This window comes from Tarenaya hassleriana, unplaced genomic scaffold (assembly GCF_000463585.1).
Source record: "Tarenaya hassleriana unplaced genomic scaffold, ASM46358v1 Cleome15, whole genome shotgun sequence".
Lineage (NCBI taxonomy): Eukaryota > Viridiplantae > Streptophyta > Magnoliopsida > Brassicales > Cleomaceae > Tarenaya > Tarenaya hassleriana.
The window spans coordinates 351,969-376,290 of record NW_010964923.1 but is presented as its reverse complement, the minus strand read 5'-3'; the positions used below and the strand labels follow the sequence as shown (position 1 = coordinate 376,290).

Sequence of the window (24,322 nt, the reverse complement as noted above, 5' to 3'; positions counted from 1 at the left end):
TGGAAGGAATTCTATTGTCAAACAAAAAATGTGGTCAATCCATATTGCTACGACAGATTTGAACCTGAAAAATTTGTGATATGATATGATTATTACTATGTTAATACTTTTAAAACGATGAATTATGCAATTTCGAACAAATCTGACCGTCTGACCAAGGTATGACCGTCTGATCGTATGACCGTCTGACCATTTGGATACGAAAAAGAAATGTCTAAATTAAATTTAAACGATTTGAAAAGTTGTATAGGGGTTATAAAAATACTACTGCATCGTTTTGGAGTTCTAATTTCATGTGTAAAAAAAAAATCTTCTAACAAAAGTCAATTGTATCTAATGTATTACACAAACACTACTAGTACTTTAGTTCTTCTTTGGAATGAGTTACATTGTCAAACAAAAAATGTGGTCAATCCATATTGTTACGACCGAGTTTGAACTTAAACAATTTGTGATATGATATAATTATCACTATGTTAACATTTTTAAAACGATGAATTATGCAATTTCGAACAAGTCTGGCCGTCTGACCAAGGTATGACCGTCTGATTGTATGACCGTCTGACCATTTGGGTACGAAAAAGAAAGGTCTAAATTAAATTTAAACGATTTGAAAAGTTGTATAGGGGTTATAAAAATACTACTGCATCGTTTTGGAGTTCTAATTTCATGTGTAAAAAAAAATCTTCCAACATAAGTCAATTGTATCCTATGTATTACACAAACACTACTAGTACTTTAGTTCTTCTTTGGAAGGAATTCTATTGTCAAACAAAAAATGTGGTCAATCCATATTGCTACGACAGATTTGAACCTGAAAAATTTGTGATATGATATGATTATTACTATGTTAATACTTTTAAAACGATGAATTATGCAATTTCGAACAAATCTGACCGTCTGACCAAGGTATGACCGTCTGATTGTATGACCGTCTGACCATTTGGGTACGAAAAAGAAAGGTCTAAATTAAATTTAAACGATTTGAAAAGTTGTATAGGGGTTATAAAAATACTACTGCATCGTTTTGGAGTTCTAATTTCATGTGTAAAAAAAATATCTTCCAACATAAGTCAATTGTATCCTATGTATTACACAAACACTACTAGTACTTTAGTTCTTCTTTGGAAGGAATTCTATTGTCAAACAAAAAATGTGGTCAATCCATATTGTTACGACCGAGTTTGAACTTAAACAATTTGTGATATGATATAATTATCACTATGTTAACATTTTTAAAACGATGAATTATGCAATTTCGAACAAGTCTGACCGTCTGACTATGGTATGACCGTCTGACCGTATGACCGTCTGACCATTTGGGTACGAAAAAGAAAGGTTTAAATTAAATTTAAACGATTTGAAAAGTTGTATAGGGGTTCTAAAAATAATTTTGCATCATTTTGGAGTTCTAATTTCATGTGTAAAAAAAAATCTTCCAACATAAGTCAATTGTATCTAATGTATTATACAAACACTACTATTACTTTAGGACTTATTTGGAAGGAGTTACATTATTGATGATATCATTGTTCTTGAAACCATGAGCAAAATCGGATCGGTTTGACCGGTGTGGTATTTCGGTAGCCAAAATTTCTCTCAGGATTTTCATCAAACACTTTCCATACATTCTCAAAATCTTCAACTTTGGTGTGCCATATCTCGTTATAAAGGAAAAATTTGACGAGTGTAAGCTTAAATGATATTGTTCCTTCGAATCGAATCGAAGTGAAACCCTAATAAGCTAAAATTCTATATAAGAAGAACATGTTTGATCAACACTTTTAAATTCGTAAATTCATCATTTTTGAAAAAGTATGACTAGTCTGACCAGTATAACCTTATGACCAGACTGATGATATGATCGGTATGACCAAAGGTTGACCGTCTGATTGTCTCACTAAAGTATCATCGGTTTGACCAAAGTTTGACCGTCTGACCGATTTGTTATATTAGATTATTATTATACCATAATAACACTTTTTTAAAATGATAAATTCATCAATTTTCAATAAGTTTGACTGTCTGACCAAATTCTGATTGTATGACCAATGTCTGACCGTCTTATCAAAGTGTGACCGGTATGACTATTTTTCACACGAAAAGTAAAGGTCTAAATTAACTTTAAACGATTCAAAAAGTTGTATAAGAGTTATAAGAATATATTTTTTATCGTTTTGGTGATCTAATTCCATGTATAAAAAAAATCTCTTAACATAAGTTATCTTCACCCAAAGTGTGACCGGCTAACCAAATTGTGACCTCTGACCAAAATCTGATCGGTATGACCAAAGTCTGACCGATATGACTAGTATGACGTGTTAAGAGCTAAATTTTCTCTGAGGATTTTTATCGAACACTTTCCATGCATTCTCAAATTCTTCAACTTTGGAACGTCGGATCTTGTCATAGTAGAGAAATATGTCGAGTGTAAGACAAAAATTAAGAAATTTTTTGTTAGAATCGCCAAGAAATATCTTTGGAGAGAAAAAGAAAAAAAAATTTACGTTTTGAATTTTTAGAAAAAGTGAGAGAAGAAATTTTCGAAGTTTTTTTCACTATATAGATAGAAGGTTGCCACGTATTCAATTTTTTAAGGGTAAACTAGTCTTTTCGTTGTTTTAGTTTTTTTTTAAAAAACCCTAAACCTAGAAGGTCATCCCTTGAAGTAAGAAACGACATTTGAGGTTATTTCTGCAATTTTCCCAGTTGAAGTTGAATTCTGCTCTGAAACTGAACAATATCTTCCAATGGGTAAAAATCTCTTTACATAATTGTACTCTCAAGTTCTCAACAACAACAACAACAACCACCCTCAAGATCTATGTTTTTAAAAAAAAAATCTTCTGAAAAGTATTCAAGAACTCAAAATTTGAGCTTCAAGAAATGAAAGCTGGCCTCAAGAATCCTTACTCATAATCATCAAAATTTTGTTGTAGCAGCCATGCATGACGTCTCCTTCATCTTGGTCTTGGTACTTGGTAGCATCCTCCATCTCCATGCATGTCTTCAGCACAGTGATCCTCGTCATTTACCAAACCCTAATGATTTTAATTAACCATGATCTCTAAACACAATGCAATTCAGAGTAAGATGAACTATACCAAAACCACAACTAGGTTTTGATACCGATTCTACAAGACGAGATGCTTTCGAGCACGTTTCCTGGCGTTCATAATTTCAACCAAGGAGGGGAGCGGCCGTGGAACAGGGGCATTCATCGATCTGTACAGCTTTCTCAGATTCTTGCTCAGATTCTTGCACGGAGAAAATCCCTTCCAACTCTCTTTTCCCGAGTCAGCCGTTGAGTTTTCTGCATCATCACGGTCATCGTTTACTTCCTCAAATGAAGGTTCTACTCCATCTCGTCTTTCATTGGTAACATCTTGTAAAGGCTCGACTACTTCCTTCATGTTCAACCTTGAAACTGTGTATTCATCATATCTGTTGGTTATGGTTCTCTTCTCGTTTGAACGATCAGATTCTTCTAACCCGAGCCTCGCTCTCCCAAAAAGTGTAACGGGTAGACTTTTGTCAGTGGACAAACTCAAGCGCTTCTTCATGCTAGAAGATTCTATTACAGGTTCCAGCTGGGAATTTGAATAATCCTGCTGGCTATGTTCTTCTATCATGGGACAACAACTGACAGGTGAGGAACATTGCACATCGATGTCTAGAAGCAACCACAAAGGATCATCTGGACCTAGTCGACTGACCAAACAATTTTTTCTCACATAGTCCAACTCCATTGCTCTGCAAAATGGAGTTGTTGACACCACCCATTTCGGGGAAAGAAGTTGCAAGGCTGATTCCAGTTCTTCTTGAGACGAGTGAATGGAGTAGCACACATGCCATATACCAAACTCATCCCTCAAAGCTTCATTAAATCTGTCTCTTCTCCGTTTTGGACTCTGGCTTCTGTGTTTAGGAGATTCATCCTCATCACAAACAAACCACTGAGCAGAAGGGCGGATAATAATGGGTTCAGGCTGAAGATTGTATCTAGCCTCAGCAAGTTTTGCACTAGCCCTCTCACACAATTTAGGGAAGCCATCAAATATGTGGAACCGGGAAGATGGATCTTCAGACACAATTTCAGGATGTGTAACCATTAGTGATCTGAAACAGTGGTGGTTGGTAGCTTTATCAACGTAAATCTTGGTACCAAATGTTCTGTAAACTTCTACGAGTACATCTTCCTGACCCAGAAGATCACAAGCAAGATAGACAATTGGCGCATCTGGGTGTCTCCATATGCAATTGATGATCTGAATAATAATGAATATAAATTAGTAAGGATCTGCAACGAAATGGAGTCAGTTGACAAAGAATAACACAATAAAGCAAATCAGCATGCATGAACAAAAAGCTTAAGGACAATGAAGATAATGCAGTATCATCCGAAACAGGGCTACCTGTCTAATCGCTGAATGCTTGCTTGGAAACCCTCGAGAGAATTTCCCAAATGTACAGTCGAGAAAAATGTAATCAAGACAACATTGCGGTGCCTTGCCTTGTCTTCCCACGTATCTCTCAGGCAAGGTCTGTAGGCACTCCGAGGTTAGTCTACAATCACCAGTGTGAAGTATATTACCAAAATTGCCTTCAAATAAGAACATGACAGCTCCTGAAATTACGAGAGATTTCATGACAGATCAGACAACATGATCCTAGCCTAGCCTTTTAGGGAACACCTCATACTTCAAACAAGAATCCAGAAAATGATCTGCTAAGGCAACTCTTATATAGCCTGCAGCATCTTTTAGAGTATATATCTCAATCTATGAGATTATTCTACACATAAAATCAGACAGATAATCCTCTCAAGCTAATATAAAATTCAGAAGAAGAGCAAATTGTAGATTCGTGCAAAATTATAGCTCGAAAATAATATTGCAGACACCGAATTACTGGACAAGAACTTGATAAATTCCAGGATAAACATCAAATTTTCGCAAATCGAAAAACAAACCAACGAATTAAGAAGGAAACAATTACACAGTAGGAGTACCAGGACAATGGTTCGCATCAAAAGCGGTGACTTTAAATTTTCCATCAGGATCATCGATGCACGCCGATTGCCCAACCTCGACGCTCACAAACAAAGACGCATCAAGCTGCACAAACCCAGAAGCGAGAAAACAATTTGAACTAAGAAACTTTGACGAATTGAGTCAAAAGGGCACGAACAGAAGGCGAGATTGATAAAACCTAAACCTTAGGATGTCGTTGAAGAAGAAGAGAAATGGTGAGCGAGGTTGAGTAGATCGGGAAAACGGCGTTGGCGACAGAAATTCCGGCGGTGTGGTCCGTGTGGGCATGAGTCAAGAAATGATGCCTCTTCCTCTTCTTCGTCGTGTACGGTCCAAAGGTGTCGACGGAGAAGGGCAACCCTCTTGGCATCTCTATCGGCATCTTCGCCGTCGGTGTCCGCCGAACCGCGACGGCGGTGGTGAATTAGAGGGTTTTTGGTCCGACCGATGGTGATGGTGGATTCGAACGGTTTGTCCAATCGATGACGGTGAGGCTAGGGTTTGGATTTGGCGGGCATGCCGCAAATTACAATTACGGGTTTTTTACCCAGATAACCCAGTTGCGTCGCATTACACCACCGAAAACATAATACATTTTTTTCCTGCGAAAAGACGAAATTACCCTTAATGAATTACGATATTTATCCGTTCAAAACCAACTTCGTTATTACGACTTCGTAATTAAGTCTAAATATAGTTACAATTGATTCTAAAAAAGGTGGCAAAAAATCATCTGTCTTATTTTTAGTTGTATATCAGTTATATGTTAGTCGTAATAAAGTCGCAAAAAATAAAACGAAAAGGGTATTTCAAACTTTTCCCACCGAAAAGTGGGTTAAAATTGAAAAAAAAAAAAATTTGGGGTGGTGTACACTGAAATAGATACGACCCAAGTGGGTTATTTGGGTGATTTTCCCAATTACAGGGGAAGAGAAGAGCAAGAGAATTTTCATTATATTTAAAAATATTTTTTTTGCGAAAATAAGTGCATAAATGTTACAATAAACATGTATAGATTGGGAAAGGAAAAATTCTGTAAATCGAATTTTAAAATAAAAAAATTCTTCAGAGCGAAGAATGGTAAAAAAACATGAATCTTTGTAGAACTGGTAAAAATATTTAATTTGACTGATATTGTTTTTTATTTTGGGTTTTTTACTTTAATTTTTGGTTTTTGATTTTTAGTTTTTGGTTTTTGTCTTTTGGATTTTATAAGTTTGTAAATTTAGAAAAATATGGTTTTTAGTTTTTAGTTGATTTTTTTATCAAATAGATTTACGGATTTTTAGAAAAACCAAATTAAAAAAAATTTATTTGTCGGTTTTTTGTTTTTTGAAATCTAAAAACTGTGAAAACTCTCTGCATTCAACACCTTAATCTTTCTAAATTTTTATGATAAATTAAAAATATATGTAAATGTTTATTTATTATTTTTTGCATGATTTTATTTCATTATTTAATTCCTTACAAAAAAAATAAAATTTTCTTGTACACCTCCAAAAAGTAAAAACCATGCTTGTAAAAACTAATTTATTTCACGTAAATCATTTCAATTAAACAATAATAAATTTTAAAAGGTATTGTAATATTTTTTCAGCCTAGGTAATAGTATAATTCAGAAGTTGAAGTTAGTTAAGATCCGATAATAAACCTAAGTTTATAGAAAAATGTTTAGAATGTTCAAAAATTGAATTTATGTTATTAGTATATTTAAAAGAATTAAGAATTTCATTATAAAAAAAAAGAATTAAGAATTTAAAATTCTAACATATATATTTTCGAAGCTATAAAAACGGAGAGGAATGGGACGTATAATCTAGACGTCGAAGAGGCCATATTCATGCGATCGATAATTTCAGAGGTTGAATTCAAAGCCGTGTCAAATATTAATTACTGTTACATAAAGCATTTTTTTACATTAATATATAACCTTTATATGAAATGTCTATGATATTATCAAACAGTTTAATTTTCAATTTTAAATATTAAAATTTAATAGTATAATTTATGATATTGTCATATTTTTACAATTTATTTGATAAAACATATATTAATCCATAATTTAAATAATAAGTATTTATAATAAACATAATCGTTTGTTGGAATATTATGGAATGTGGAATCCATATTTGAATTGAGTAGACACGACTTTATATTCATTTCGTCAACCATTATCACGTACAAACAGAAATTGCTGAATATAGACAAATATATAATCCACATTCCAATATTAATTAAAATCATGAAAACAAAATTATGTTTAGTTAATGCTGTCTGATTTTCAAATTTTGTTAGTGTTTAGGGAAAATGTATGTAGGCAAAATACTTTAGCTTATAAATATATAAGATGCATTAATTTTGTAAAATTCATGTATGAAATAAAATTTTATTCGAATATATTCTTATTTGACGAGTTCAAATCATGTAGAATATGACATTTCCTATAGTTATATGTACATCTAGATATTATTTCGCCATTAATATCTATATTTTATATGTATCTTTTTCTTTAGATAGAAAATTGATTTTAATAATGAGTTTAAGTAACGTACGGCTTTCCATCCATATAAGTATAAGAGAAGATATATGAAACAGGAACGTAAGATGTAATAATCTATTTTTTGCCAACCAGAAATGGGTTTATAAGCAATGCGTAAATATAATACTAATAATCAAGATATGATAAAATAAATTAAAATTTTAAAAAAAAATTGATCGATGCGAGTCATTGACGACGTGGCAAATGAATTGGATGGGTCATGAACCACACGGCAAGAAACCGAGCTGGTTTCTGTCTGATCTGCACTTTGCACATTATCCGAAATTATTTTCTCCTTTATTTCTCACATTTTATACAAATCCAATAAAAAAGGTTAATTAACCTTTGAGTTATGAAATCCATAATCAAAGAACTTCCACAGCCATATCATTAGTTATATATAAAAAATATATAAACTTCGCTTGATTTTATTTTAGTTTTTTTTTTATAAATTTATCTGAATTTTGTGAAGATTTCATGTGTATTTTAATTTTGTAATTTTTAAAAATATTCCCATTGCAAAGTCTGTCCAAAAAGTCTTATTAACAAAACTTAAGGGTATAAGGTAGGCACAGATCGAATATCCCATTTTTAAACAAATCTGATCTCGGTTTGATCACCACGGTTTTTATAAAAATATTATCTTTGGTTTTATGAGATAATCTCGAATTCGGATTCAATGATATTCGTAGTCTCGGAATATTCAAACTCATATATATAATTCAAATCTTCTATAATTTATAAAATTTAATAAAAAATAATTTAAATAATATTCAAAACTCGATTTCATAAATTATAAAGGTTGAGAAGATAAAAAAATAATTAAATAAAATAAAAGTATTTTAATAAATAATAAAAATACTTTATATAAATGTTATAAGTATAAAGGTATTTTGAATTTTTAATAAATATATCGGATAGCAGGATATCCGTTACGAGATCATTGAAATTTGAATCCAGATTCGAGATAAAAAAACTCAGTCTCGTTAAACTTGATCTCATCATCGTTAATATTCAGATACCCTTCTCCGGATACTTGTTAAACTGGATATCCTAAACCCATACATGGGCGGACCTACACGTATATGAGTGGGAGCACTTGCCTCCATCCATATTAAAAAATTAATAATAATAATTCTTATAATTTTTATTTAAATTGTAATAATATCCCCACTAAAATTTAAGTGGTGTCCCTCTTTTTTTTTTTTTACTATAAATCTTATTTTCAATTTTTTTCTTCTATCAATTTCACATTTTCTTTCATTTTTTAAAATTTTTTCCAACTCCAAAATTCTATTTAATCTTTGATAAAAAAAATTATAAATTTATATAATCAAATCCAAAAAACTAAAAAGTAACAAAAAAAAATAGGTAAGTATTATGAATTTGATTTTAAATATTTTTTTATGTTTTATTCATTTGTTTTTATATTTTTATCATATTAATAAATTTATTTTTATATAAATCTCATGTTTGATTTAACCAATTGATAAATTTCTTAAAAAAAAATTATAGGTTCAAAAATTTAATGATCTATTTGACGAGATAAATTCAAAATTGCTCATTTATAAGTAGTTTTGAGTCTTGTTAAGTCATTACGCGAGTTTAACATGTTAAATTTGATGAAATTGGTTGGATTTTATTCTGATAACTTCAATTCTTCAGAGTAAATATTTCTTCAACATGATTTCAATATCTACATCAGCAATTTGATGAAAGATGATAAATTTTCAAATTTGACTAATCTTCTACATCTTACTAGTGGAAACAAAGAAATATATTTCGTATTCATTAGTATACAGACTTTTGTAATTGGCTTTGATTTTGTTCGTTCCGTTGTCATCGCAACTGTTAAAAAATATTTAAACTTTGTAAACACAACTTTGCATAGTCGGATTGGTGATCAATTTTTGAGTAATTATCTAATTTTTTTATCGAAAAAATATATTTTAAACAGTTATAAAATGAAGTTATGGATAGATTTCAAAAAATAAAAAATCGTAAAATTTATTTGTAAAATAAAATATATTTTTGTGATGATATATTTTTATTAGTTTTTATATTTTATATAATATTTAAAATTATTGCTCCCGTTAAAAAAATTTTTTGGGTCCACCGGGTTAAAACGCCCTCCCCTCCCCTAGTATACAGGTAATATCAGCTTATAAAAAGCACTGATCTTCACCCTAAACAAACATCATTATATCACGAAGAAAATCCAAAACACACGCATATTACCCTCTCTCTCTATATATATAATTTTCGTTTATACGTACGTATAAATTAAAAGAAGAGATGGGATCTCCAGTGAGAGACGAAACGGCGCCGTCTAAGGTGATGACGGAGTTCTTGGAGAGGTGCGGCGGTTGTGCGGTGGTTGACGGCGGATTCGCGACGGAGCTCGAACGTCACGGCGCTGATCTCGACGACCCTCTTTGGAGCGCCAAATGCCTCCTTAGTTCTCCTCACCTCGTTAGAAAGGTATTTTATTATTATTTAGAGAAAAGTATTGCCACAGTAATACTAAATCTATCGAACTAAGAAAAATGAAATATGAAATGAACAAATCTGTTAAAGAATTTGTAACTTTACTTTGATAAAAACTTGACTGATATTAAAATTGACTTGTGGAATTGACGTTAACAACTTTACCGGCGATTAATATTCAGGGGTTTTTTTTTTGAAAATTAAAAAAATTCAGTATTTTATTTGTCATATTTGATAATTTTCTGTTTTTTTTAAGATTTCCGGAATTTTTTTAAAAAAATTTAGGAGTGAATGATTTGGAAATTGATGAACTCTTTACTAGTTTGGGGTCATGAAAAAAAAAATATTTTTTTGAAGAAATGATGATTAGATATTTTGTGTATTCTTGTCGTTCCTAATTTTAGGGATTATTCTTCGTACAAAGCGTTAATGTTTTCTTCTATTTGAATATTCATCGTTTGCAATATACGGTGTATCTTTATACCAAAAAAAATATACGGTGTATCTGTTATTGCGTTTGAATAAAAGTTTCGACTCATTTGCAATAAAAATATTTTATTTTAGTGCACTAAAATGCCACGTCATACTCGGTTTTGGTTCGCGTCTAGCAACGTGTCAAGCCGCCGCATTTATGGAACTCAAAGACTTCAGATATCTTGTCGCTTGCTGATATTACAATATTACCCTCTGTTTTGGCCAAAAAACGGCTCTTTTTATTTATTTTATATGCGTTATATAAATATGAAAAATAAAAAATATCATAATATTATACAAGAGAACAACATGAAGAATATGTACAATAAAATAGGTGCATTTGGATTACCTTGAAGCTGGTGCAAACATCATTATAACCGCATCGTACCAGGTGATTAACTTGATTAATCTTCTTAATTAATCCCATAATCGTTTTTAAAAATTCCAAAAAAATAAATAAAAATAAAAATAATGGTAAACGTTGCAGGCGACGATCCAAGGGTTCATGGCGAAAGGGTTGTCGGAGGGAGAAGCAGAAGCACTGCTGAGGAGGAGCGTGGAGATCACGTGCGAGGCACGTGAAATCTTCTACGACAGGAGCACCAAAGGCTCGTGGGACTTCACCGACACCGCCGGAAAATATTCCCGGCGACCGGTTCTGGTCGCCGCCTCCGTTGGTAGCTACGGAGCTTATCTCTCCGATGGTTCCGAATACAGGTTTCATATATTTTTAACTCTTTTTGAAAATTTATTAGGATCTCTTTATGAAATAATCTGCTAAAATTTATCAGTTTAGTGCTAAACACTATGTGGGTACCTAATTGAAGAAATGAAAAATATGGTGACAAATCTATGAGAGCAGAGAACTTTTGGGGCGATTTTGTAAATATCGACTCTTGTTGTTTTTCTGCAGTGGAAGATATGGAGACAATGTGACCAAGACAACGTTGAAGGACTTTCATAGAAGAAGAGTTCAAATCTTAGCCAAATCAGGAGCCGATCTAATCGCTTTCGAAACTATCCCGAATAAGCTCGAAGCCGAGGTATCATTATTCATCATCAATGGATACAACCGATATATATATTATTAGATCGTTACATGGGATTCTTAAACCTTGCCCTAGGCTTATTCCGAGCTTCTTGAAGAGGAAGGCATCGATATCCCGGCCTGGTTTTCGTTCGCTTCCTCGGACGGGGCCACCGTTTCTTGCAGCGATTGTATCTCCGAGTGTGCTAAAGTCGCGGATTCTTGCAAGAACGTCGTGGCTGTCGGAATCAACTGCACTGCTCCAAGACATATCCTTGATTTGATACTGTCTGTAGGCAAGGTAACATTACGAAGAAACAGTCTCGAACTAGGGTAAATTCGGATGACTTGCGGCTTAAGCAACCGTTTTTTTTTTCAGGTGACTGACAAACCCATCATCGTGTATCCGAACAGTGGAGAGATCTACGATGGCGCGAGCAAGAAATGGATGGTGAGGTGACTGGTTCTTGTTCATTTAGATGAAACCCTAATGTTGTTATTACATGTAAAGAATTTTGGTTTCTGGTAAATTTTAGAAATCGAACGGAGAAACAGAAGAAGATTTCGTGTCGTACGTTGGGAGGTGGAGAGAAGGAGGAGCATCGTTGTTCGGAGGCTGTTGTCGGACAACTCCCAACACTGTCAGGGCCATTTCGAAGATTCTCTCCGGCGAATCTCCGGTCACTTCCAAAACCAGATTCCTGCGGTAGAATCTTCTCTTTATCCGCTCCGGTTAAATCCGGTTTAGACCCGGTCTAGAGAGATGAAGAAAGTGTTGTAATAGCACTGATCCTATATTGGAATCAAGCTAATAAATTGTGGAAGTCTTTTACAGAACATTTACATTGCGTGATGATGGTTCTCTGTCTTAATGTATAATTGTATTAATATTGAAGTTTCTCTGATTAGATTTTATGGGGTTTTAAGTTGAATTATATGAATTTCTTGTAAGATAACCGAACCAGAACCGGGTTACTGAAAGAGTAAACCGATATTGACAAAAAAACCGAAGGAATGGACATGAGAGTTACTAAACCGAACCGGTTAACGCAAACTAGCTTCCTTCCTCTTGCCATGGAAGCTAAACCGACGGAAACTCGCTTGTTTTTTCCGGTGAACAAGTAGCGAAGTGGCCAACAATGGCGAATTCGAGCGTCCTTCATATTATTCCCCAAGTATTAGCTACCGCGAGCTTGAGTCCTGTCCTCTCTAGTACAACAGAAAACGCCATGGCTATGGCGACAACCCATTCGTCGTCGTCTCCGACTGGGTCCTTGAAGAACTTCAAAAGCTTGGATGAACTCAGGACCTTTCATTGTTCCTTGATGAAACAAGGTTTTGCTAAGGATGTTTCACCTATCTCCAAGCTTATAGCCCGTAGTTGTGAAATGGGCACTCGTGAAAGCTTGAGCTTTGCCCGAAAGGTGTTCGATTTCTTAGAGGATGAAGACGAAACGTGCGGCTCTTCTTTCATCTACAATTCCTTGATTAAGGGATACACATCTGCTGGGATATGCAAGGAAGCCATCTCGCTTCTTGCTCGAATGGTAATGGCGGGAATTTCTCCCGACAAGTACACGTTTCCGATTGGGTTGAATGCTTGTGTGAAGAGTAGGGCGTATACTGAAGGGATTCAGATTCACGGGTTGGTCGCGAAGATGGGTTATGCTAGAGATCTGTTCGTGCAGAATTCATTGATTCATTTCTACGCAGAGTGCGGAGAGGTCGACTACGCGCGGAAGGTGTTTGATAAAATGACCGAAAAAAACGTTGTCTCGTGGACCAGCATGATCTGTGGTTACTCTAGAAGGGATCTCGCCATGGAAGCCGTCAGTTTGTTCTTCGAGATGGTAAGTAATGGTGCAATGCCTAATACGGTCACTATGGTGTGCGTGATATCTGCTTGTGCGAAGCTGGAGGATGTCGAAACGGGCGAGAAAGTTTGTGCCTTTATCCGTGAGGCAGGTGTTGAGATGAACGACCTTATGGAGAATGCTCTTGTCGATATGTACATGAAATGTGGTGATAATGATGGAGCAAATCGGCTTTTTGTCGATTGTGTGAGTAAAAGTGTGGATTTATGCAACACTATGATGTCAAATTATGTACGACAAGGATTGGCAATGGAGGCATTAGTTATCTTGGGTCAAATGATGGGATGGGATATTCGTCCAGACAGGATTACAATATTAAGTGCGTTATCAGCGTGTTCGCAACTGAGGAATAAACGTTGAAGGACGAAAGAGTTGTCACGGATACATACTGAGGCATGGCCTTGAAGGTTGGGGCAACATATGCAATGCTTTGATTGATATGTACATGAAATGTAGCAAGCAAGAAACTGCGGTTAGTATCTTTGGTCGGATGCCGAACAAGACAGTGGTCTCATGGAACTCGATAGTTGCGGGTTATGCAGAGAATGGTGATTTGGATTCAGCTTGGGAGACATTCATAAACATGCCAGAGACCAATATCGTTTCTTGGAACACGATCATCAGTGCTATGGTTCAAGAAAGCATGTTCGAGGAAGCGGTTGAGCTTTTCCGGGTAATGCAGAAGGAGGGGGTCAACCCAGACAGAGTGACAATGGTAAGTGTTGCATCTGCATGTGGTTATTTAGGAGCTCTCAATCTTGGAAAGTGGATTTCAGCAGGATGTCAGACTTTGTACAACCTTAGTCGATATGTTCGCTAGGTGTGGTGATCCTGAAAGCGCGATGTGGGTTTTCAACGAGATGACCAAGAGAGATGTCTCGGCTTGGACTGCTGCCATAGGGGCGATGGCCATGTCAGGAAATGCAGGACGAGCATTAGATCTTTATAACGGGATGATTGAACGAGGGTTGAAGCCAGATGGGGTAGTGTTTGTTGGAGTATTAGCAGCTTGTAGTCATGGCGGTTTGGTCCAACAAGGTCGGGAAATTTTCAATTCGATGGAGAAAGTTCATGGAGTTTCTCCACAAATTGTGCATTATGGATGCATGGTCGATCTTCTTGGTCGTGCTGGATTGTTGGATGAAGCTATGGATCTCATAAAGTCCATGCCAGTGGAGCCTAACGATGTTATTTGGAGCTCTCTTTTAGCAGCTTGTCGTGTTCACAAGAATGTCGAGATTGCAGCTTACACAGCTGAAAGGATAAAAGGGTTGGCCCGAGAGAGAACCGGAGTTCATGTTCTTCTGTCAAACGTGTATGCATCCGCTGGAAGGTGGAATGATGTAGCGAAAGTGAGGCTTCATCTGAAAGAGAAAGGACAACGTAAATTACCCGGATCGAGTTTACTAGAGCTCTGTGGTAAAATTCACGAATTTACCTCAGGCGATGAGTCACACCCCGAGATGCCTCGAATGGAGGCCATGCTAGAGGAAATGAGCCAAAGAGCAAGAGACATGGGTTATGTACCAGATCTTGACAATGTTCTGCTCGATGTAGATGAGCAAGAGAAGGAATTTCTGCTCAGCCGCCACAGCGAGAAACTGGCTATGGCCTTCGGGCTCATCAGCTCGAGTGAAGGGACAGCAATCCGAGTTGTCAAGAACCTAAGGATATGCTCCGATTGCCACTCATTCGCAAAGTTGACATCCAAAGTGTACAACCGAGAAATCGTTCTCAGAGACAATAACCGGTTTCACTTCTTCCGCCATGGGCAATGTTCCTGTGGTGACTTTTGGTGATTCAGAAATAGACATATACCCCTCCCTCAGCACACCTGTGATTCATTAACCTTACTTCAAGATACATCATAAACATTCATCCATTACCCGAGTTTTTACACATGGACCCAGCAAAAGCTACATCAGATCCTCAGCCTTCAGAGAACAAGAAAAAGGTAAAACAAGGATCCATCATGTAAGTCCTTACAACTTAGGATAAATCGGGTCGATAAAGGCATGATACATGGGATCTGATTGCCATAGGTTCACAAAGCAATGATATGATGAGGTGCTCCGATGAATTTCTTCAACAAGCCAGATGGCTGCTTCGGCTTTTGAAGGATGGATTACAGTGTCCAAAGCCTGGCGTTCAGCCTCAGACCCGAAGCTTGATCGATCCCACTGGTGCAGTAGAATGTTTGTGAGATAATGCAAAGGCTGACCATACAGTTGTTTGATAGAGTCTCCTAATCCGACCCACGTGGTGAAAGGAATAAGCGAGCCACGGTTTGTAGGAATCGGGATTTGTTTCATGTATTCTTGGTACATTTCCGCTCTTCTATACAGTGCACCTGTTCCTCATCATCACCATTTTGCCTTCTGATCAGACTTAATGAATGAAGATATGCAGCATTGTAATATATAGACAAAGAACTGGCAAAATGCCTGTGTTTCAGACAAATCAACAAGAGACAAAAATACCTTCAGGACTGATGTTTATGTTCTGCTCTTGCTTCTGTTCATCACTGACATCATCTGAAGATATCACATCAATTTCTGCAGCACCAGGCGTTTCCTCTTCCATACTGAACATTGTCTGGTCCTGGAGACGAGTAATCACAATTGAGATCAAAGCATATATATATATAGAGAGAGAGAGATGTGTGTATATAAACATTTTGCAGAGAGAAGATGAAGTTGAGTGTACAAGAGAAAGGAAACAACTTTCATGTGAATTGAATCTGATGCTGTATACCCTTCAAATAAAGGTTCTCTTTTATATATATATATATAAAAAGCTAAATCCTCCCCTGCAGTCTTGAACAAAAATCACAAGTCCAAAACTTGACACTGTATTCACAGATTTTTCCTCCAAAACCAGGCAAGAAACTTCCGTTGGATTCCCGAGAAACAAACAGAAAACAAACAACGACCCAGATCCAAAAACCGCGTTTGTTCTTCAATCTCTTGACCAAAGAAGCGAAGAAATCAGAATCAAATGGCGGCATTGCATGGTGAGTTCCTCCATGATTCAAGCAGGAAATTTTATCAACAAATCAAACAAAACACCAAGGAAACTGAAGGAATCCACGTAGATTTACTCGAGTAGGAAAAGATGAAGAAGAAAAAGACTTCACCTTTTTTTTAGGTCAGAAAGTAGGTAACTTTTTAATCTTTTCCTCTGGCCTCGGCTTTGAAGTTTCTTTAGGACTCTTCTCATATTTTAGGAAATAAATCGGAGTGTTAAAAAAAAAAAAAACCGCCCAAAACTTTCCAGATGTGGGCTGAATCCAAACACAAACCCGACTCGACCCGAACCAAACCGACCCGATCGTACCGTCCGATGAAATAACCCGTGCAAAGCACGTGTTCAAAACGGTGTTTGGAAAAATATGACCGAGAACTACAATATATTTGAGAAGGCGAACTAACATTTAAGTAGACATTTTTTTGCTTTGGATACTTAGTATCAAAAAGTGTCGTGCAGTACGAAAGTAATTGTCATCGATACAACATCTCTACAAACAACATATAGAGGATGCTTGATAGATATTAGATAATACCGTCCAAGATAGTAATCGATATCTATATCCCATAACTTGGGTTAGTTGATACGGATAAAATGATGATTTTTTGTGTTGGTTTATAATGAAGTTGGCAAAAGTGATCATACTATAATTTATTTTGTGTGATTTTAGTATGATTTTATATGTAGATTCTTAAAAGTTATTCAATATGTGAAAAATAGTGTTAAACCTGAGAAATGAGTTAGATCTTATTTACCCTAAGAAAAATATAACATTTTGACGACTGATGCAGAATCGATTAATTCAGAATTAAGTAAAGTAAAGACATTACCTTTTCTCTGTCTTTTGCTACTTCTTTATTTACTCCTTTCTCTTTTTCTTTCTCTATACTCTCTTCACTTGATTCGTCTACTTTTCCTTTCTCTTGTTCTTCTGATTCTTCATTCTCAACCACTTTCTCAACCACTTCCGTCTGAACCAAACTATCAAAAACATCTGTGGCCAACGTCTTCAGGTCACTCTCAACCACTTTCTCAGGCTTATTTGATTTATTCACATAATTAAAATACTCATCAATCGAGTCACAAGGATCATCTCGTGGTGATCTCGTATGTCCACTCTCTCGTTTAGGTTCTCTTGTTACCGAAACAGTTGTCACTGCGTTTATACCATCCGCAACCACTTTCTTCATTTCTTCCAACAACTTTTTTTGTGTGTCCACTTCTTTACTCAAATATTCAATCTTCTCCTTCAAATGATTAACTTCGAACTTTAACTCTTTTATAGATTCACTATCTCTTCTTACTTCAACACCATCGCCTTTTGCTCCGGCCCCTTCTTCTTCGTCTTGGTCTTCTTCTTCTTCTTCGTCTTCGTCGTCTTCTTCTTCTTCCTCAGTTATTTTTCTCTTTTCTTTACTCGTTTTTCCTCTTTTCTTTTTTGGAGTTTTGACCGAAACAATTGCTTTTCTTTTATTCTGCTTCTTCATCATCGGAACTATGGTTCGTGATTTCACATCATCTTCAAGGATGTCCTTCCAACGCACACATTTTGGATCCTTTTGCAAATGATCTATCCAACTATCAATCATCTCATCAACGTTGTCTTCATATTCTACACTTTCAATCAGATGTAATTCATCCTCCGTTGGCATTAGAATGCTGTCAATGTTCTGCAACAAATACTCAAATATATCAATCATTATGTATTATGACTTGTTGTCTGCAACTCATATTAACTAATTTCAATACGACCTCCTATACAAATTATATTCAGAAAAAACTTGTGTACCTGTGTTCTTCCCATTTTCGCTAATCCTTGTTTTATCCCATATTTTTTGTTTGGGATGAAACATCTTCTGCACATCCGCGGACAAGTTCGAAGGATATTTCCTTCCAATTTTATGTCATTATACCATCCATGTTGTCGGAGTTTTGGAATACACTCGAACGGTAACATCTGCAATTTAAAAGACACAATATTAAAAATATATTTTTTATTATTTATTCACTACTATTCTTTTTTTATTTATTTATATCACTTACCGTTAGCGGAATTATAAAACCAGGAAGGTTCCACTGGCTAACTGGCGTTCTATGCCCGTTTAGGTAATTGTGAACAAAACCAACAACATTCTCGAAAGTAAACCTCCCCCATGGAAATGCTTCGCAAGCCTTCAAATCGTTAACAATCTTCAACAAAAACGGATTAATATAATCGGTGTGATGATGTCCAATTACATAGCTCAACAAGATGAGATAAGCCATCTTCAACCTATCTTCTGTTTCACTTTTAGACAATTCTATAAACCGTCTCATAACTTCCATCCTCAAAACTTTTTCATACTTTTCCTTGCCAAAGTGTTTTATATAGAAGTCGAGTCCACCAATCTTCTCCCAATTCTTTGGTAATGCAGAACAATTTAGGCCTGATAGAAGGGCATGTTCCCACAAAGAGTACCGAATTGGAACTCCATTAATTATGAACCATAACTCATTATCTTTTTTCGTCTTCACTGCTCTGTTTACGAGTGCCACCATTAAAATCATCTTCAACGTTTGCTTCTTTTTCATATGGAATATATGTCTTAGTGGGGACTTTTGTGATAAATAGATAATCTCTCGAGCAGTCAAATGTTTTTCCAAAAACTCCACAGCTTCAATGTGTAAACACTTTGACGATACTTTTACCGATATCTTGTTTATATCATCAAACTCAAAATAAAATTCCGGTTTCACTGTTTCACCAATCTGCAATAAAAACGAATCGATTCAACTATAGATATCATAATATATTACTAAATTATCAATTTACCACTCTCTTGTTTATGTGACCAGTTCATTAAGACTATTTTACGACTTGTTCTTTACGACTAGTTTATAATCCTCAGTTTCTCAACTACGCCCACCTGCACCTAAATTTGAATTATTTTACTTTACTTTCAACTTTTCATCAACCAAAAACCGAAACTGAAAACCTAAATCCAAACTCCTACAAAACTTAAACAAGACTAAAAATTCTTACATCTTCTTTCGAAGCAGAAGCAGTTCTGAAAAACTTCCTTGGATCCCCTTTTTCGGATGGCCTCGACGAAGATTTCTTCTTCCGACTTGAACCCTCTTTATCTTTCGATGAAGATACCGTATTCATCTTCTGGTGGTTTAAGGTTTTCAGTGGTTTAGGATTTCGATCGAAAACTGTGATTTTCGATGGTTTAAAGTTTCATGGTCGATTTCTATGGCTTCTCCTCTCCTCTTTCGTTTTCCCTCTACTCTCCCAAATTTGTGTTTGCCCTAAGTTTGTTTTGGGTTTCGAGTGAAGCGAGTAAAAAGACCTAGGCGTGTAAATTTTCCCACATTCCAATTCACCAAGGGTGTTATCGTCTTTTCCTTCTTAATTTTTTTTAAGGGTCCAGTAGATATTTAATAAATTTTCTTTTTTTTTTTGGTACAGGGAAACTCCTCTCCGACTGGGTCATCTATGGTGTTTTCCAGAACAAGCTTCAAATCCTCGAACTCAAAGCGGAGAATTCTCCTTCAGTGTCAGTAGGATCGAACCTTCCTGTATCTCTGTCTGAATTCAATAAAAAAAGAATGCAGAGTAAGCTTCGTGTCAGCAAGCTTGTCTCTTTTTTCTCACCCAAAAGATTCTGCGAACGGCGGTTTCTGATGCCCAGCAACGCTCTGTCCGTGGCGGCTGAGTCTCCGGTCCCCGTTGACTCGTCCGACTCGGCCGAGTCTCCGGAGCTGCCGTCTTGGGTAACAGACTTCCTCGCGAACCGATCTTCTGCAACCGCGGTCTCGGAAGATGAAGACTTTGTGATCCCTTCGCTCGCCAGCTGGGTCGAAAGCCAGAGGCTTGAAGATGGACGAAGTCCGTGGCAAGTCGCCGGGGAAAAACCCGTATCAGATACCGATAAAGTCGGGGAATTTCTGAAGAAGATGTATCCATTCACTGATGATTACGTCGAAGAGCTAAAAGGGTGTGATGTGGTTGTATCGGATGATTTGGTTTCGCAGGTTTTGAGGAGGTTTAGCAATGAATGGGTTCGAGCATATGGGTTTTTCACTTGGGCAAAATCACAAACGGGTTATAGGCATTCACCAGAAACATACAACGCCATGGTTGATGTCCTGGGGAAGTGCAGAAAGTTCGATTTGATGTGGGAATTAGTCGAAGAGATGAATTCAGAGGCCGGATTCATCACACTCGACACCATGATCAAGGTTATGAGGAGATTGGCGAAAGCTAGGCAATACAGTGAAGCTATTCAGGCTTTTCAAGGAATGGAGAGATATGGCGTGATGAAGAACACCAAAGCTCTGAACCTTTTGATGGATACACTTGTGAAGGAGAACAGCGTAGAGCATGCTAACGAAGCTTTTCTCGAGCTTAACGATTCATTCCCGCCGAATGTAGCTACATTCAACATTTTGATTCACGGTTATTGTAAAGCTAGGAAATTTGATGATGCTCGGAGGATGATGGACGAGATGAGGAAACACGGGTTTCTCCCGGATGAAGTCTCCTACACAAGTTTTGTCGAAGGGTATTGCCGGGAGAAAGATTTTAGGAGAGTGTATGAAATCTTGGAAGAAATGCAAGAGAATGGGTGTAGATCTAATTCTGTAACTTACACAATTGTGATGCATGCTTTAGGCAAAGCTAAGCAAGTAGGAGAGGCATTAGGGATATACGAGAGGATGAAACAAGAGGGATGTGTCCTAGATGCTATGTTCTATAGCTCGTTGATACATATCCTGTCCAAAACTGGCAGGTTTAAGGATGCAACTGAAATATTCGAAGACATGACAAAACAAGGAGTTCCTCGAGAGGTTTTGACCTACAATACGATGATTACTGCTGCTTGTGATCACTCCCAAGAAGAGATGGCTATAGGTTTGCTTAAACGGATGGGGGAAGAATCATGCGGACCAGACATAGACACTTATGCTCCATTGCTGAAAATGTGTTGTCAGAAGAAGAGGGTGAAGCTGTTGAGGCTTCTGCTGCATCACATGGTGAAAAACAATGTCAGTATCGGTGTTGCTACTTATATTCTCCTTATCAGAGGGCTGTGTAGAAGCGGAAAGCTTGCAGAAGCTTGTTCCTTCTTTGAGGAGGCAGTGTTGAAAGGAATGGTTCCTAGAGACAGCACCTGCAGAATGCTGTTGGAGGAGCTTGAGAGGAAAGGTATGACAGAAGACAAAAGCAAGATTCAGACTTTGATGTCTCAATTGAAAGTGACGGTGGATTAACCAGACGAGAGAGATTGTATCTCTGTTAAGTTTTTTGAATGAGAAAATTTATTGCCAGAATTGAAAGCAATTGTGGCAACTTGATGAATGGTTTGACTTTCATTTGTTGATGAAGCAAAGTACATAAATTGTAACTTTTGATTTGTGATTTTGCTTAACAGAGCTGGAAATTTCCTCCTGGTTTCTGACAAAAGATTGCTACTTTGACTCTTTCTATCATCTGTGTAGAATGGTGAACTAAAGAACCAACCAATGACCAAACTGGTGAAATAACACATGGAGATGCATCTCAGAGACGCCGTTCAGACAACAATGTGGAGGCAGTACGAGAACGTAATTTTCTTACAACTTTCTGAACTCCTTGAACCTCCAAGAACTGCTCGATCAGCCTGTAGATTCATTGTTTATAAATCAGAACAAACAAAAAAAAACAAAAGAAAAAGAGCTCTTCTAAGAATGCAGCGGAAAATGCAGTTTGCAGATACTTACAAGCTGCAGATTGCCTTCTGAGAGGCTGCAAGTTCGCTATCAGGGAAAGAATCTTGAAGTCGGAAACTTAACCACACGTAAAGATCCAAAACCTGCTTGACAGTAGAGAAGGATACAACAAAACAGAAGAAAATTTCAGATTCAAGTTAAATGTAGGTACTAGAATTACTCCATTTGCTCGGTAATGGCTAATTATCGCTTAGGAGGCCATTGCGTTGTAAATATATCTTTTACATATTTCATATCTGGTTCCGGATCTATATAATGTGATTCAGTTCAGTTGCCATAGCATCAACTTCCATAGAAATCTGGTTAAGTTTTGATTCTTGATTCAAAGAAAAGATCACGAGAAGAGCCACAAAGTGGTAACCTTCTGTCACTAACTATACATAGGAGAAGCAAGATCTAACCTTGTGAACGGATTCGAGATCCTTGAGCTCTGTTTGTGTTCTGGGAGTCTGAAGCTTGTCCGGCGTAAATATTTCGCGGAGCCTTACGATGCCTTTCTTCGAATAGTTCTGAGCAAACTGTCAAAAAGCAAAAGTCAGCATCAGAGATTCTTATGAACACTGACCATGTCTGATGTCTGAACAACAAGATACAACTTCTCTTTTACCTGTGTAAGTCCCTGAGATGAAATTTGGTCGTTCATATCAACAGGACTGCATACATATAGTAAACTTTGGTCACTCTTGAGTGTCTATTTGATATTCTCAAATAGTGAGTATAAAAAAAGATGATTATTCACTGATCTTTCTGTTGTGAACTTGTGATGAGTTACCTGATGACGAAAAGGTACTTCTCTTGCAGCCCAAGCGGTAATTCATCAACAAGAGTGGCAACTTTCTGAATCAGTACACGCAAAGATGATCTTAGATTCAAGATTCAAGACACCCATTTGACCAAAAACTTTTGGCTAGAAGCTATGATGGGAACAGGTAATAACTAAACTAACCAGCATTTCCTCAACATTGGCAATGAAATAGTTAGAAGACAACTTAGAGTTTTCGGCGAAATGTTCCTGTGGAAAGTAATGGACAATAATCAGATGAGAGCCAAACAATTAAGAAGATTCAGGATAATAAAACAATCCAGTATATTTTACCAATATCTGGTACAACCCATGTTCAGGATGTGCAAGTGAATATCTAGACAAGAGATCAAACGTAGGAAACAGTCCGGCCCGCTGCATAATAAACACCACCTGAGATTAGAAAACCCAGGAAAGATGCATCCAATATCCATATGTGAGAGCAACTGTGATAAAAGAGGATCTACCACTAGCATCTTCTGTTATGTTATCCAGCAGAATTACCTCGAGGAGAGGTGAAGGCGACTTCAGAGACGAGTGGAGCAGTGGGAGATCATCCCTCCTTAAACAAGTAACTTCACCAACAGGGAACTTCGATCCGTACCTGCCAGCTCTCCCTAGAACAAGATCGATCAGAACAACAACAATACGCCTAAATTTTTTTGAAATTTAATCGGGTATCGATGATAAAGTACCTGCAATCTGTTTGATCTCAGATACCGTTAGGTCCCTCCACTCGGTACCATCATACTTCTCGAGGGTTGAGAATATGATCCTTGAAATGTTCAAATTAAGACCCATCCCAATCGCATCGCTGGCAACAAGTACATCGAACTCACTGGTTTCATCATTAAACCTTGTTGCCTGCAGTCCTAAGCAACACATTAATATTGCAGAAAATGATTTGCAAGGGGGAAACACAAACAAATGCTTAGACACCCACTAAAATCTTGAAACAGAATAACAGAGAGGGTTGATGTTATATTCTAGAACATTGCCAAGTAACACGGGCCAGTAAGGAACTCATACCTGTCTTGTACGAGTCTCTGGAGGCAGTGAACCATAAACTACAGAGCAAAGATGCTTCCCGCCGCTTTCAATTCTTTTCTACCAGAAAGTACAGAAAACGAAAGCATGATAAGTCATCGTGACATATTAATCGGAAAGCACAACGTGAATGCTCTTGTGGGCAAGTATAACTAAGGAATCAGATTCAATGGCAAATTTGAAACCTTTTTTTGGTTTCCCTTTTGTATCCTTTCAGCTAAAGAAAAGTCAAGCAGACAAACAAGAGATATCGGAAGT

General features: G+C 36.6%; 6 protein-coding genes across 7 annotated transcripts in view; 3 read left to right on the top strand and 3 right to left on the bottom strand.

The window, feature by feature from the left end:
- Nucleotides 1–2,720: 2,720 nt before the first annotated feature.
- On the bottom strand, nt 2,721–5,565 carry LOC104808567 (5' exonuclease Apollo). The gene is made up of 4 exons (XM_010534270.1): nt 5,218–5,565; nt 5,012–5,117; nt 4,416–4,627; nt 2,721–4,268 (listed from the first exon to the last, which is right to left on the bottom strand). Exons 1-4 carry the CDS (start codon nt 5,413–5,415, stop codon nt 3,135–3,137), a joined length of 1,650 nt encoding a protein of 549 aa, XP_010532572.1. The 5' UTR covers nt 5,416–5,565; the 3' UTR covers nt 2,721–3,134.
- Nucleotides 5,566–9,761: 4,196 nt separating this feature from the next.
- Nucleotides 9,762–12,456, top strand: LOC104808566 (homocysteine S-methyltransferase 3). Its single transcript, XM_010534269.1, has 7 exons — nt 9,762–10,053; nt 10,868–10,924; nt 11,021–11,250; nt 11,447–11,576; nt 11,658–11,861; nt 11,940–12,011; nt 12,097–12,456. The coding sequence occupies exons 1-7, from the start codon at nt 9,868–9,870 to the stop codon at nt 12,268–12,270; spliced, it is 1,053 nt and encodes a 350-aa protein (XP_010532571.1). The 5' UTR covers nt 9,762–9,867; the 3' UTR covers nt 12,271–12,456.
- Nucleotides 12,457–12,662: 206 nt separating this feature from the next.
- On the top strand, nt 12,663–15,251 carry LOC104808565 (pentatricopeptide repeat-containing protein At3g22690). Its single transcript, XM_010534268.2, is given in 3 exon segments — nt 12,663–13,785; nt 13,787–14,205; nt 14,207–15,251. Coding segments are annotated over 3 exon segments (2,532 nt in total). The 5' UTR covers nt 12,663–12,699; the 3' UTR covers nt 15,234–15,251.
- A 44-nt stretch (nt 15,252–15,295) lies between these two features.
- LOC104808564 (protein RDM1) lies at nt 15,296–17,871 on the bottom strand. The gene is made up of 3 exons (XM_010534267.1): nt 17,292–17,871; nt 15,915–16,035; nt 15,296–15,784 (listed from the first exon to the last, which is right to left on the bottom strand). The coding sequence occupies exons 1-3, from the start codon at nt 17,649–17,651 to the stop codon at nt 15,417–15,419; spliced, it is 849 nt and encodes a 282-aa protein (XP_010532569.1). The 5' UTR covers nt 17,652–17,871; the 3' UTR covers nt 15,296–15,416.
- A 2,049-nt stretch (nt 17,872–19,920) lies between these two features.
- On the top strand, nt 19,921–21,868 carry LOC104808562 (pentatricopeptide repeat-containing protein At3g22670, mitochondrial). Its single transcript, XM_010534264.2, has one exon. The coding sequence runs from the start codon at nt 20,053–20,055 to the stop codon at nt 21,715–21,717; it is 1,665 nt and encodes a 554-aa protein (XP_010532566.1). The 5' UTR covers nt 19,921–20,052; the 3' UTR covers nt 21,718–21,868.
- The window catches only part of LOC104808563 (DExH-box ATP-dependent RNA helicase DExH16, mitochondrial), a 4,789-nt gene continuing 2,268 nt past the window's right edge, over nt 21,802–24,322 (bottom strand). For both annotated transcript variants that reach the window (XM_010534265.1, XM_010534266.1), the window contains exons 7-16: nt 24,047–24,124; nt 23,713–23,881; nt 23,522–23,634; nt 23,312–23,392; nt 23,162–23,227; nt 22,988–23,052; nt 22,823–22,868; nt 22,617–22,733; nt 22,207–22,298; nt 21,802–22,106 (exon numbers count right to left, since the gene is read on the bottom strand). In XM_010534265.1, coding sequence (XP_010532567.1) covers nt 22,007–22,106; nt 22,207–22,298; nt 22,617–22,733; nt 22,823–22,868; nt 22,988–23,052; nt 23,162–23,227; nt 23,312–23,392; nt 23,522–23,634; nt 23,713–23,881; nt 24,047–24,124 — 927 coding nt within the window. In that variant the 3' untranslated portion in view covers nt 21,802–22,006. The remainder of the gene's footprint in view (nt 22,107–22,206; nt 22,299–22,616; nt 22,734–22,822; nt 22,869–22,987; nt 23,053–23,161; nt 23,228–23,311; nt 23,393–23,521; nt 23,635–23,712; nt 23,882–24,046; nt 24,125–24,322) is intronic.

What these genes read in the sequence shown, in the direction of transcription:
- LOC104808567 (XM_010534270.1), bottom strand. Translation starts at nt 5,415, where the DNA reads ATGCCGATAGAGATGCCAAGAGGGTTGCCCTTCTCCGTCGACACCTTT. An exon ending in TGATGCGAACCATTGTCCTG is followed by an intron (nt 4,628 to 5,011) that starts GTACTCCTACTG and finishes TCGTAATTTCAG; the next exon opens with GAGCTGTCATGTTCTTATTT. An exon ending in AGCATTCAGCGATTAGACAG is followed by an intron (nt 4,269 to 4,415) that starts GTAGCCCTGTTT and finishes ATTATTATTCAG; the next exon opens with ATCATCAATTGCATATGGAG.
- LOC104808566 (XM_010534269.1), top strand. Translation starts at nt 9,868, where the DNA reads ATGGGATCTCCAGTGAGAGACGAAACGGCGCCGTCTAAGGTGATGACG. An exon ending in TTATAACCGCATCGTACCAG is followed by an intron (nt 10,925 to 11,020) that starts GTGATTAACTTG and finishes TAAACGTTGCAG; the next exon opens with GCGACGATCCAAGGGTTCAT. An exon ending in CGAATAAGCTCGAAGCCGAG is followed by an intron (nt 11,577 to 11,657) that starts GTATCATTATTC and finishes ACCTTGCCCTAG; the next exon opens with GCTTATTCCGAGCTTCTTGA.
- LOC104808564 (XM_010534267.1), bottom strand. Translation starts at nt 17,651, where the DNA reads ATGAAGAAAGTGGTTGCGGATGGTATAAACGCAGTGACAACTGTTTCG. An exon ending in TAGCAAAAGACAGAGAAAAG is followed by an intron (nt 16,036 to 17,291) that starts GTAATGTCTTTA and finishes ACTCGTCTCCAG; the next exon opens with GACCAGACAATGTTCAGTAT. An exon ending in CATAAACATCAGTCCTGAAG is followed by an intron (nt 15,785 to 15,914) that starts GTATTTTTGTCT and finishes GATGAGGAACAG; the next exon opens with GTGCACTGTATAGAAGAGCG.
- LOC104808562 (XM_010534264.2), top strand. Translation starts at nt 20,053, where the DNA reads ATGCAGAGTAAGCTTCGTGTCAGCAAGCTTGTCTCTTTTTTCTCACCC.